Source organism: Garra rufa, chromosome 8 (genome assembly GCF_049309525.1).
Source record: "Garra rufa chromosome 8, GarRuf1.0, whole genome shotgun sequence".
Classification (NCBI taxonomy): Eukaryota; Metazoa; Chordata; class Actinopteri; order Cypriniformes; family Cyprinidae; genus Garra; species Garra rufa.
In genome coordinates this window covers 37410288-37424609 of record NC_133368.1, presented here as the reverse complement: position 1 = coordinate 37424609, position 14322 = coordinate 37410288, and the positions used below count along the sequence as shown (strand labels likewise).

Sequence of the window (14322 nt, the reverse complement as noted above, 5' to 3'; positions counted from 1 at the left end):
GCTCTGGAAAATATACAGTATATATATTTAATGTTTGCTTCCAAATTAATTTTATCATCATTTTATGCATATATGTGACCCTGGACCACAAAACCAGTCTTAAGTAGCATGGGTATATTTGTAGAAATAGCCAAAAATACAAAGTATGGGTCACAATGATTGATTTATCTTTTATGCCAAAAATTATTAGGATATTAAAGATCATGTTTCATGAAGATATTTTGTAAATTTCCTACCGTAAATATTTCAAGACATAATTTTTGATTAGTAATATGCATTGCTAAGGACTTCATTTAGGACTTTTCATTTTTTTGCACCCTCAGATTCCAGATTTTCAAATAGTTGTATCTCAGCCTATCCTAACCAACCATACATCAGAGTTCACTTTATATATAAATCTCAATTTCAAAAAATGTACCCTTATGACTGGTTTTGTGGTCCAGGGTCAGCTTAATACATGAAAAACATCAGTGAGATCAGTAAGCAGATTTTTCTTGAGTGCTGCTGATACCTTGAGCCAGGGGTGGTTGAGAGCTTCATACACTGTGATCCTCTCTGCAGGGTCCAGCATCAGCATACGGCGTACCAGGTCTTTGGCACTCTCTGAGATTTGGCCCCACTGTCGGGGATTCATCTGTACAACAAACACATACATAAATGGACAAATCCAGATTCTCTGTTACAACTTTTCTAACAAAATTATTTTGGCACCAGTGCTCAGAACCTGATGACACTTAGTACGAATGACTTAAATTTCCGTCTGTTCATCACACAAAGCTCAGCATATGGCTTCAGAACACTTGAAATGTTGGTCTAGTGTGGTGCACTTTTATGATACATCTAAAATCACCATCCACTTTAAACTGTGTTGAAAGCTGACTAATAATTAAACTTACTTTACCCATTATTTGAATAAAAAAATTCAGACTATAAACAAATCTTATCTCTCCGACCAAATTAGAGAACCGAAACTAACTGAAGTTGTTTTCAAAGTTTATGTGGTGATAAAATTATCTGATGTTAGTGGTTCCTGATTTGATTAGGCCAATCAGGTAAGTGTGAAGCCAAATTTTTGTCTTAAAATGTCTTTATTCAGGTAGACAAATGCAAAGGAGCCATATTGGACACCGGCTCAAATGCACTGGTGAGAAAGGGATAGACCAAATGCTGGACTGTTGATTTTTGGAAGTGATCTGTGTGTTTTATGTAACCGTCTTAAAGCTGAGTTCACCCAAAAATTTTAATTCTGTCATTAATTACTCACCCTTATGTTCTTCCAAACCCATAAGACCCTGTTCATCTTTGGAAAACAAATTAAGATATTTTTGATCAAATCCATCCTCTCTGACCCTCCATAGACAGCAAGGGTCCTTCCAGAAAGGTACCAAGAAAGCTACCAGAAGCTACGTGGGTGCAAAACCCCCAACAAATAACAAATTTAGTCAACAATTCATCTCCTCTGCATCAGTATCACGACGAATGCAGCACTTTCCTCCATGTAAACAACACATGATGTAGAAAACGTGTGCACCACGATTTGTTTATGTTTAGAGGAAAGCATGTGCATACACTGTGATACTCTCCAAAATGGCGCTAGTGTGGTGAAGAGGAGAAGAAGTTTTTTTCCCTTCCCAAAAAAGTATTCTCATAGCTTCATAAAATTACGATTAAACCACTGATGTCACATAACTATTTTATTGATGTTCTTAGTAGCTTTCTAGGCCTTGAACATGGAAGGACCCTTGCTGTCTATGGAGGGTCTGAGAGCTCTTGGATTTCATCAAAAAATATCTTAATTTGTGTTCCGAAGACAAACAAAGGTCTTGGGTTTGGAACAACATGAGGGTGGGTAATTAATGACAGAATTTTCATTTTGGGTGAACTAACCCTTTAAAGGTCCACTAAAGTGTCTTGAAAAACTTTATTTAATCTTACCAGACTTTGTTATAAAACTTCTACCTTATATTTTCCTTTAATGATTGCTTCAAACAGGCGCTCTCTGGTGCCATAGAAGGGCAGGCAGCCACTCAGGAGGATGAAGAGGATGACTCCACAGCCCCAAACATCCACAGGTTTCCCATATGGTTCTCTTTTCACCACCTCAGGGGCCATGAAGTGCGGAGTGCCCACCCGGCCTGCAGCACAGACAACACGTCACATTTGAGCATCCATTCAAATACATAGAGAACAAGACTTGAACAATTAAGCACAATCATGCACTCACAAACAGCATTAGTGACAAAAAGCTGATTAATCAGAACAAAATAATTGCCTGAATGCTTCAAAAGACTCAATTTATGAAGTGATACTGAGTGAGAGTTATGTCCTACACATACAATTAGGAACTGAATGCATGAATGCATTAGTCTGTAGAGTTTCAGTTCTCCAAGCCAAAATATATGAAAATATCATGTTATTTCCTAAGAAGTTGGTGCTTCATTACATGCTTCAAATTATGTTGACTAAAAGTTTTTCTACGCATGCACTGAAGCCCCTTGCAAGTGTCCATGTGTTCTAACAGGATTTTTTCCATGTACCTCCAGCCACTAATCCGGACTCTCCTAGCTGTATAGCCACACCAAAGCCACCGAGTTTCACTGGAGCAGAGTTCTCCTTTGATGCCAGCAACACACAATGAGGCTACAAAAAAGAAAGAAAGAAAAAAAAAAGACATGTTACTCTGCTGTACAGACCACACATGTAATTACAGTTATGTAGTCATTTACAGTTATGTTATGTGCAAGTCTGAAATGTAAATAAGTATGTGCGTTTAAATAAACAGACATTTATTAGAAAGGAAGTGAAACTTCTCTCTATATATATGTGTGTGTGTGTTTTTGTCCAACAACATTATAATATTTAATGTGCTAGAATTATTGATGTAAAGTGATTCTGAGTATTTTGCTTCACAGCGGAACCTCCATATATCAATAAATAATGAGGAAAGACTACTCCTTATTTATTTAATTTTAATTTAAACAAAATCTAAACCAGATATTTAAGTGAAGTAATGTTGTTTGAAGTTTCTGTATGTGGAATTATCAAAGCTCAACAAGTGGAATATCACCCATGAGTGAAACACTGTCAAAATAATATCACACTTAAATAAATTCAACAGCTTTCATCTATTTGTTTCGTTGACCACGTGACAAGGTGGAGTTGAAATGTGGTTTTGACACAAGCTTTCCCCCTTTAAAAGAGCCTGCATGCCATTTTAATGCTAAGTGGTGCACAGCTGCGCTTTGAGGTAAGCAAAAGTTTAGAAGAGCTAAAAAAGGAAGAGCTTCTTTAAAAAGGAAGTCTGCAAAGACAGATCAAAATTGAGATTAGATAGCAACATTCACAAAGAAACTCACAACAGAGAAGTTCTCTGATGGACAAAATTTACAAGGTAAGCCACTCTTCAATTACCTAATGCGTATCAGACATTCTATTGCAAGGCATTAAAACGTAAATATCTTTGCCAAGCATTATAATGACGTCTGCTATTTTTGTTTTTTCCTAAGGTCTGATATATACACATGCAATTACAAAAAACAATCATCAATTTTTCCCCATTGCTCCGCCGACCACCATGTCGAAAATTCCCCAGGAAAACTGCCAGACGGACAACACCAGCTTGCAGGTCCCGCTGGCTATTTTCTATGCACTCTTTTTCCTGTTTGGGTTGTCTGGAAACCTGCTGGCTCTCTGGGTGTTTCTGCGAGTACATCCGAAGAAAAACTCTGTTCGCATTTTCCTCATTAACCTGGCTCTGGCTGACTTACTTCTTGTGATCTGCCTGCCTTTCCGAGTGGTGTACCATTCCAACAGTGACCGGTGGGTGCTGCCGCCATTACTGTGCAGGATAGTGGGCATTGTCTTTTATGTGAACATGTACATTAGTATAGTCCTACTGGGATTAATTAGTGTCGATCGTTATTTGAAGTTCCAGAGGTCGTCCTGCAGGAAGCTGTTCCTGCATAGCCGATGGAGCGTGCTTCTCTGCGCTGTCATCTGGGCTGTGGCGCTTACTTGTGGCGTTTGCCTCATTTTCCTGAATGCAGAGCGCGGTGAATCCCAAAAGTGCTTCCAATATAAAAAAATGTATGACTCCAAATGGAAAGCCTATTTGAACTTTGCCACCGTGGGTATGTTTTGGCTGGTCTATGGTGCGTTGGTAATCTCCTACGGAAAGATCGGATTGAAGCTCCTAACAACCTCCAAAGATAAACCGGATTTCCCAAATGCTGCCAAGTACAACAAAACAGCATGGAAGTCCTTCTTTGTGCTCCTCCTCTTCACAATATGTTTTGTGCCCTACCACTCTGTAAGGATTTTCTATATCATGTCACAGCTAGCAAAAGACACCTCTTGCGAGTGGATAAATGTGTTGGATAAAACCAATGAAGTAGTTCTGCTACTGTCTGCCTTTAATAGCTGTCTGGATCCAGTCATGTACTTTTTGTTCTGTAGTTCTATTCGCAAAGTGATGCTGAAGATCATCTGTAATAGCTTCTGTCAGCAAAATGCCAGAAGACTGATCAGTTCTACTGACACTCCACAAGAGCTGCCAAATATCAGTGCAGTGGTGCCTATGACAAACGCTCAGGACGTCAAACCTTAAAAAAACACCACAGTTAGAGGGTTGCTGTGAGAATTCTTAAAACATATAAACCATGTCCTAAGTGTGTGTGTGTGTGTGTGTGTGTGTGTGCTTATTAAATAATGTGACAATATTTAAACGTGTACAGAAAAGTTAAAGGGGCTATATGCAATTTTCTGAAATTTAAACTCACGACTGACACCTGTGGCCAAAAAACGGAACTGCTCTTTCTTTCTTTTCTTACGTGCAAACTTCACAAGTTATCCGCTGCAAAGAAGTCAACATTATGTTTACAGAGGTAAGAACAGTCAAATACATATATTGTTTGAGAAACTAAGTTTGTTTGCAATAATAGGCTAATTGCTGACTAGCGGTGGTGGCAGAGTGATCTGAAACGTTTAACATGAACGCGTTTGACGTCACATCCGCAGACAGCGCGCGAAAAATCCGACCCGACAAAAAATAGGAAAAGTAGGATACAGGCTTATAGGTGCACCCACTGTGAGCTGACAAGGTGTCAGTATGCTCATCAGGAGATGTTTGAGTCATAAATGGTCAAATAAAAAGGCTATTGTTACGTTTATTTTGGGGGAAAAGTTGCATATAGCCCCTTTAAAGGAAACGCCGTATTGTGTTGTGAACAGTGCAGAGCATATCTGTGGATTTACTTTCGATATACACTACATTTTGATGAAATGATCATGAAAAAACAGTTAACAGGCCCTTTGACATTATTTAGTGCATCATGAACTATCAATAAACAACATTTTAAAGCATGCATTCATCTAGATTAAATAAATAATTAAAAAACACTGAAAATTAATTTATAAAGTATACTATTGTTTATTGATAATTCATGTTTGTTTATTATAACTCATTTTAAAGCATACAGCTTGAAATGTGAAAAATGTGAAAAACTAACATTAACCAATATTATTAAATGTAGGTGAAAGAATAGTTTACTGTTAGTACATCATACCCAAGGCATCAACTAATGTTAACAAACTGAACCTTATTGTAAAGTGTTAGTTAACATTACTCCATTTAACTGACGGTGTTGTAATTGTGTTTGCATTGTTTCTGTACATAGCTAAGGATGTAATTCATTTATGTTATTTTGTATGCGAAATTCCTCACATGAATACATTCTAGTTTCTTACTGTCCTTTTCTAAGAACAAACATATTCTATGTAGTGCTGGGCAATGATTAATCGCATGCAAAATAAAAGGTTATTTATATATGCGTGTACTGTGTATATTTATTATTTATATATAAAGACACACACATACATTATATATTTGGAAAATATTTAAATGTATTTACATGCATATATTTTTATTCATATAATGTACACTGCTGCTCAAAAGTTTTGGATCAGTGAGATTTTTAATGCTTTTTAAAAGGAGACTTCTGCTCATCAAGGCTGTTTATTCGATTAAAAATACAAATTAAATCTGTTATATTGTGAAATGTTTTACAATAGTGGTCTTGAATTTTAATATATTTTAAGATATAATGTATTCCTGTGATGCAAAGCTGAATATTCAGCATCATTACTCCAGTATACAGTGTCAGTATGAGAAACCATACTAATATGTTGATTTATTATCAGTGTTGAAAACATTTGTGCGCTTAATATTTTTTTGGAACCTGTGATACTTCTTTCAGGATTCCTTGATAAATAAAACAGTAAAAAGAACAATATTTATTAAAACAAAAAACTTTTGTAACAATAAACACCTTGTTCAAAAACCTTTTTTTCTTTCTTTCTCTCTTTGAAAGAAATTAATACTTTCATTCAGCAAGGATGTGTTAAATTGATAAAAAGAAATAGCAAAGAACTTAGATTGTTAGAAAATATATCTATTTTGAAAAAATGCTGTTTCTTTTTAACTTTTCATTCACCAAAGAATTCCGAAAAAAGTATCAGGCTTAAAAAAAATATATTAAGCAGCACAACTGTTTCCAACATTGATAATTCTAATAATAAATCAGCATATTAGAATGATTTCTGAAGGATCATGTGACACTGAAGACTGAAATAATACCTGATGAAAATTCAACTTTGCATCAAAAAAAATAAATTATATTTTAAAGTATATTAAAAAAAATATATACTTATTAATTGCAACAATATTTCATAATATTACTTTTATATATACATCATAAATATATACAGTACACACACATATATTATGTACTTTATTTTAGATGTGATTAATCGCAATTACACTAATTCTATGTACTGCAATAATAGCTGTGATCATTTGTAATGGACTATATTCACTGTGTATACCGTGTAAAAATAGGAGAAACCTATTAAACTTATACAAGAACAGTAATTTAACAGCAATTCAACTGATAAAATGTCCCATATAGGCCTACTATATTTCACACCATACCACGAGAAAATCATAGGGGGTTCACAGGAATAAAAAAAGAAGCACAGGGCTTTGGGTGCCCCCTAGTGGTAACACACCTTCTAATTCATATTAGCAACACAAAATAATAGGAAGTGACAGGCTTTTACATAAGAACTGCTTAATCATTTAAAATGGCTTATTCACTGTGAACTGAAAAATATTTAAACGCACACACAAAAGATTAATCTTTTTAATGTCGGTCATATTATAGTTAGATATTTATTAATTGATTATTAATTCATTAATTGATCAAAATTGATTAAAAATGATAGTATTAAATCAGGTGAAAGGAAAGAAAGCTTGAGTTTGGTGCAAACTGTGCCAAAAAAATGTTATCAGGATGTGGTCAGAAGCGAACATAGAGAGTTCCTATGTGAAGCACACACCCCACCCACAAACAGCTAACACACGCACACAATTCTACAAGTAAAACGTAATGACCATGAGTTTCAGAAGACAACGTGTACAGGAATAAGCATCATGCTTGGGCAGGGAAACATCACAATCAATTCGTCAGGAGTCAATGGTACAGACTATAATCAAAGGTAAACTGATTTGGATCTTACATTTTCTCACTGGAGGGGTTAAGACTCTGATCTCAATGATGGCAATTATTTTTGTTTCTGCAGCATTTGCTTTACATTTTCTGTGGTAACTTTGTAGGTTAGTTTGTGTATTTCCTATCAACCTGTTAAAACACAGCAGGTCAGAATTTTGGTTTGTTTGTGCGACATCATTTTTCATTATTAACCAGTAAGAGTAAAAACGTATTCTGTGGCTAAAAATGATCACCAAATTATCGCAGGAATGAATCAATGTCATTAATATAAAAATGAGTCTAACATGACCCAAGTCAAATTTTGTTGTTCAACCATGTACGTACACAGAAAAAGCAAAGCACACTTACACACACTTCTTGTATTAAAAAAAAGGTGTAATAAAGCAAGTTTCTACATTGAGGTGTTGGAGGAGGAAATCAGATTTTCACACTATTCAGGTCACATTTTAGCACAGAAGTGCGTAGTTAGTTTTATCACCCTTTAATGGGTGGTGACTGCAGTTTTAGGGGTGATTTTATGTCTTCAAGGTGAATATAGGGGTTTGCTGTCATATTGCTGTGGTATTTCTGTGTTGTTTGAACACAATCTTTCTAAGTGCTTGACATTCCCTAACATTTACTTTTGGTTTTCACCCACTATTATTCTTCGCTGATGCAATCTTGCCATGCTTTGCATCCATAATCATAATATTATAAAGGCTGTTGTTTGTAAAACACCAAACTATTGGGGAGTTAAGGTTACAGCAGTTCAGGCAGGATTCTTCAATGAATAGAAAGTAAAAAAAATAACAGAAATGTTATTTAAAATTATGTCTTTACTGTTGTTTCTTAAATTTACTGCATCCTTGCTTCATAAACGTTCAAAATAATACTAAGAGCAAAAACTAGTTAACACATTGTAAAGACGACCTACAGTATAGTAAAAAAAAAAAAAAAAAAAAAAAGTTTCTTAAGCACCAAATTAGCATATTAGAATGATTTCTAAAGGACCATAGCATCTATTTTTTTCATGGCATCCTTTGGCTAGTGTTAACTATGAAAACATATCAAGCATGATAAGACACAAAAGAAATGTTAATTTGGTCTAAAAGTTAATTAAGTCTCTGAACAGTCATCCAGCACCTGCGCACAGAAACTCCGCGCTGAGTTCTCTTTTGTGCTTCAACAAATCAAAAACACAAAATTGTCCTAATGCCCATGTTTGGTAAGTGACCTCGTCCTAAATTAGTTAAAATGTCTCATATGACTGTAAAGAGTCGAGAGAAAATTGTTTGTAAGTCAGACCCACATCACGTCATGTGCATCAGGTTTTAAACAGACAGCACTGCTTTTACAGTGAAACCTACTGCTGTTATTGATGTAAATCAAAGTATAAAAGAAAAAAGAAACCACTCACTGCTCTGCTCACTGATTAACTTTTGTAGTTTGAATAAAGATTAATCTACATTTAATCTTATAGTTTATTTGAAGATTATTTTAAGTTCACTTAAATCAAAAGTTGCTGTTATACTTTTCAAAATCTATTAATGTTCAAAATAATGGATTTAAGGGTGTGTTCACTTGTCATGTTTTGGTTCAATTAAAATGAACTCTGGTGCAATTGCTTTGTTAGTGCGGCACTTGACTAAGTGTGAACGCTGCCATCCAAACCCTGGTACGCACCAGTACAATCAATTTTGTACTGACAAAATCTATATTTTGGGGTGAAGTAACCCTTTAAACAAAAACTCGTTTGAGCTGTGAGTGGATTCTGACTAACTGGAACGCCTCTGATTGGCCATTGTGTTCCAGAAATCAACAGATATGTGAATAGCTACAACGTTCAACAACAGAGTGCTAACTCAAATACATAGAGCGCAAACACAAATACACATTGGATTCTGGCATGAGGTGGCTGCCGCTTGCTTTCATTTTGTTGTTTATTTAGTTATTAAAGTTACGTTTTTTCGGTTCCCGATTCCTTCTTCCTTGAGTCTTGAAATGTGTTACATACAGTAGATATATACATTTTCCTTAAATCTTCTGGCAACCTTTTTTTTTTAAGACTCAGGGTGTGAAAACCACTGGTCTATATACAGTATCTCACAAAAGGAAAGGAAAAAGGAAAGGAAAGGAAAGGAGGTGAAGTGAAGCCAAGTATGGTGACCCATACTAGCAATTTGTGCTCTGCATTTAACCAATCCAAGTACACACACAGTAGTGAACACACACCCGGAGCAGTGGGCAGCCATTGCTGTGGCGCCCAGGGAGCAGTTGGGGGTATGGTGCCTTGCTCAAGGGACTCACCTCAGTCGTGGTATTGAGGGTGGAGAGAGTGCTGGTTATTCACCTTCCCCACCAACAATCCCTGCCGGACATGAGACTCGAACCCGCAACCTTTGGGTTACAAGTCTGACTCTCTAACCATTAGGCCACGGCTGCCCCAAAGTGAGTACACCCCTCACATTTCAGCAACCATTTTAGTATATCTTCGCAAGGGACAATACTATAGAAATGAAAATTGCATATATTTTAGAATAGTCAATGTGCAGCTTGTATAGCAGTATAGATTTAGTGTCCTCTGATAATTACTCAACATACAGCCATTATTGCCAAACAGCTGGCAACAAAAGTGAGTACACCCTAAGTGTAAATATTTTGTGTTAGCACCATTGATATCTGGCACTGTCTTAATCATCCTGGGCATGGAATTGACCAGAGCTGCACAATATTGTTACTGGGATCCTCTTCCACTCTATAATGGCATCACAAGCTGCTGGATGTTAGACACATGGTGCTTCTTCAACTTCCGACTTGAGGATGCCCCACAGGTCCTTAATAGGGTTTAGGTCTGGACTTGATATTTATTTTATAAGCATTCCCCAGACCATGATGCTACCACCACCATGCTTGACTGTAGGCAAGATATAATTTTCTTGGTACATAGCCACACATGCTGGACACAATCTGAGCCAAACGTTTATCTTATAGTCTCATCAGACCACAGGGCATAGTTCATAGTTCATGCTCTTGGACAGGTTGTCTTCAGCAAACTGTTTGCGGGCTTTCTTATAAGCCAGCTTCAGAAGAGGCTTCCTTCTGGGGCAACGCCTATGCAAGCTGACTTGTTGCAGTGTGCAGCATATGGTCTAAGCACTGACAAGCTGACCTTCTACTTCTGTAACCTTTAAAGCAATGCTGGCAGCACTCATGCATCTGTTTTTGTTCTGCACCTGACGTACAGAATGAGTGCTCAACTTCGTTGATCGACCCTTACAAGGCCTGTTCCGAATGGAACCCATCTTGGAAAACCTTTGTATGACCCTGACCACTGTAGTGTAACTCGGTTTCAGGGAGTTACTGAACCTCTAACAGCTTTGGCCAACTTTGTGGAGAGCAACAATTCTAATTCTCAAAGCCTCAGAGAGTTCTTTGCCATGTTGAACATCCAGTGGTCAGTATGAGAGAATTGTACTTAAAGCACCAAATTTTAATTGCTCTAATACAAGATACGCAACTTTGTATGTTCCCGTCAAGCAGGTTATACAACAAATGCATGGTTAAACAACATACTGCTGTTATCACTTAGGGTGTACTCACTTTTGTTGCCAGCTATTTTGATAATAATGGCTGTATGTTTATTTATTTTTAAGAGGACAGTAAATCTATACAAGCTTCATATTGACTACTCTAAATTGTATCCAAGTTTCATTTCTTTTGTATTGTCCCTTGAGAAGATATGCTAAAATGAAGATATGCTGAAATGTGAGGGCTGTACCCACGTTTGTGAGATACTGTATATGCAGACTATATATGCCCTATTGACTAATAAGGAAAACAGAGTTTTCTATTTAGAGAAGAGAAGCTGTGTGTTTCTTGTTTTCATTTCCTTCTTTCTCTATTTCTGTAGCAGATGCATGATAAAACCTGAAGACAGCAATGCAACAATCTTGCCTTGGCTCTATCTCGTTATGGCTGTCCTGGGCCTTCCAACCAATGGAATAGTCTTGGTGGATCTTTGGAGATCAGAGAAGACACCAACTATCATCTTCACATTAAACATAATGATATCAGACCTTCTAATGTGCTGCAGCTTTTTCTTCAGAATAGCCTACCTCAAGGAAAACACCAACTGGCAATCTGGAACTCCAGCCTGCAATGCAGCAGAGCTGATCATTTTCTCTTGCTTCTACATAAACCTCTATTGCAACATGTGTTTCCTTTTGTGGACCAGCGTTAATCGCTATACCACAGTGGTAAAACCAGCCTATGCATTTTTTCAGGTCTTTAAACATACACGGTCTTGTTGGATCCTCTGCTTTTCTACCTGGTTGGTTGTCACCACAGTTGTTGGAACTAGCATGGGGTTTAAACTGAGCCTACAAATTACCGGGACCTGCTTTGACCAAGTTGTCAATAGTTACATTCTCTATCGAGATCAATTCAATACTATCCACAGCTTAGGTGTGTCAACATTCTTCTTCATTTTGTGCTTGATGTTGGTCAGCTATAGCCTGCTGGTTTTCCATCTGCAGAAAATAAGGGGAGGAAGTCTAGTCGGTGCTGGATTTGGACCCGGAGGAGGTTTAAAGGTTCGCAGGAAGATCCTGGCCTCGGTCATAATGTTTGTACTCTGCTTCCTACCCTACCATGTGCAAAGACTCGTCTTATTAACATCAAACAATGAAAACTGCCAGGAAGCGTTCAGGATTAAAACGTTCACCATCTTCATCGCAGCTCTCAGCTGTTGCCTGCATCCCGTCCTCCAGCTGGTGTTCCGTTTACGCTGCTGCCGGGCCAATCGCAACAACAGGGCCAAACCCAAACCTGAGATCTCCAAGAGCATGGAGACACCTCACATACATACTATAAATGTGACAGAGCACACTGAAGAACCAAAGAAAAATGAAACTGAATTAAGCCACCAACCATCATAGTTTAGTAAAATTAGAAAAAAAAATGGTTTGCAACTTTGCATTTCCTGTGTGATGCGTGCAGGAAGGTGTGAAACATGGTAACCTCAGGGAACTGTGTTTTGTGATTATTACTGTTTGGCAGAAGCAAAACATATCACCAGTTTACACTGTAGTGTTGTACCTCAGCATACTTTAACATACTTTTTATACATTGCATACTACAACAGAGTGTATTGACAACTTTTTCTGTATGAATGCCAACTAAACGATTATTTCAGCAAGGTTTTGTGTTGGCATTTTGCTTTTGTATTTATTAATTTATAGTATTAAATATTGCAGGCACACAGTATATACTTTGCATGGTCAGACTGCATTACAATTTAAAGTCACAGCCACCATTTTCCCTAAAGTAGGTTGTCTATATTTTCTGCAGAGATTTCACCCACATTTAAAATGTTCAGCTATAGAGGGGATGGTTATCAGTTCCTCATATGTCACAAACTCAACACTTTCTAGAAACGTATTGTTTCATACAGTCATCTTTCCAGAGTATATAACAGAGTTATAAAGGCCAATCTTATCATTTACTAATCTGATGGGTTAAAGAGTTAGTCCAACCAAAAATTTAAATTTTGACATTAATTTCTCACTCTCATGTCATTCCAAACCTGTAAGACCATCAGGTTACTACCTTTTCTGGGTCTTGAACATGGTAGTTGTGTTGCTGTCTATGCAGGGTCAGAAAGCTCTCAGATTTCATCAAAAATATCTTACGAGTTTTGAATGACATGAGGGTTTCTTTTAATTACTAAAAGAATTTCTATTTTTTGGTGAACTATCCTTTTAATCGGTTGAATATATTGGTGCATTACAGTTGCTGTACTGTTGCTCAGATTACTCTTACTCAGATTTTTTTCTTTTGCTGTTGTTTTGTTTTCATGGTAACTCAACCACTCAGAGATGTAACTTATGGTTGTTTAGCAAAAAAACAATATAACATACAAGGCAAAACAGCTCTGTAATCCACATTCAGGTATTGTTGTCTGCTAAAACTACAAAAATTTATGCTTTTAAAAAAATGCATTAATAAAATAAATCAATATAGGTGTCTACCTGATTTCAACATTTGTTTTGTATAGTACTTAAACTGTGATGTGTCAGTTGCGCCACAAGAGGTCGTGAGGAGACCAATAAAAATTCTTGACAGGTATTCTAGCAAGTCAGGAGACAAACCAGTTTACAGTAGAACTCATCTTTGACTAAAAACATAAAATAGCAGATACAGTATGTGACAGTTAAAAATCTTTCTTGAAAAGCAACCACACGTTTTACAAAAACTCTATCTAGATGATATTCGTGTCTAAAAAATACATTTTCTGATTGTGCCAATTATTTAAACAATATTATAAAAAATGTTTATGAACTACTTTGTGAAGTAATGATTAAATAAACATATTTTAGAGTCTCACAGCAGATCTACAGTCAAAGGCAAGTGCTTCTGCGAAAGGAACCTCGCAAAAGAGGACTGAGCGTACATCACTCATGCACAGACCGTCACTTCCTTTAGACAGCCAGTCTAGGGAGTTGGTCCAAAACAAAGCAATTTACAGATGCCTGTTACACACATCAGTGACTGCATTTAGAAAGGTAAGTGCTTTACATTGCTTATATAATGCATTATATACTCTGAGTCATCTAAAATTAAAACCAAAATACTGTACTCTAAAAATCTATTTATGTTGGAAAACTGTGGTGAATATTTCTGATCCTGGATCACAAAACCAGTCTTAGGTAGCGCAAGTATATTTGTAGTCATATGCGTCAAAATGATTGATTTTTCTTTTATGCCAAAAATCATT

The 14322-nt window shown here is 36.6% G+C and overlaps 3 protein-coding genes across 3 annotated transcripts in view; 2 read left to right on the top strand and 1 right to left on the bottom strand.

Annotated features, from left to right (window-relative positions):
• Positions 1-14322, bottom strand: part of caska (calcium/calmodulin-dependent serine protein kinase a) — a 201281-nt gene that overhangs the window by 41327 nt on the left and 145632 nt on the right. The window contains exons 6-8 of the mRNA XM_073845095.1: positions 2538-2640; positions 1960-2135; positions 512-634 (exon numbers count right to left, since the gene is read on the bottom strand). Of these exons, the coding sequence (XP_073701196.1) occupies positions 512-634; positions 1960-2135; positions 2538-2640 (402 nt within the window). The remainder of the gene's footprint in view (positions 1-511; positions 635-1959; positions 2136-2537; positions 2641-14322) is intronic.
• Positions 3262-5794, top strand: LOC141341082 (probable G-protein coupled receptor 34). Its single transcript, XM_073846227.1, has 2 exons — positions 3262-3391; positions 3507-5794. The coding sequence occupies exon 2, from the start codon at positions 3575-3577 to the stop codon at positions 4604-4606; it is 1032 nt and encodes a 343-aa protein (XP_073702328.1). The 5' UTR covers positions 3262-3391; positions 3507-3574; the 3' UTR covers positions 4607-5794.
• Positions 7491-13208, top strand: gpr82 (G protein-coupled receptor 82). Its single transcript, XM_073846387.1, has 2 exons — positions 7491-7554; positions 11458-13208. Exon 2 carries the CDS (start codon positions 11465-11467, stop codon positions 12482-12484), a length of 1020 nt encoding a protein of 339 aa, XP_073702488.1. The 5' UTR covers positions 7491-7554; positions 11458-11464; the 3' UTR covers positions 12485-13208.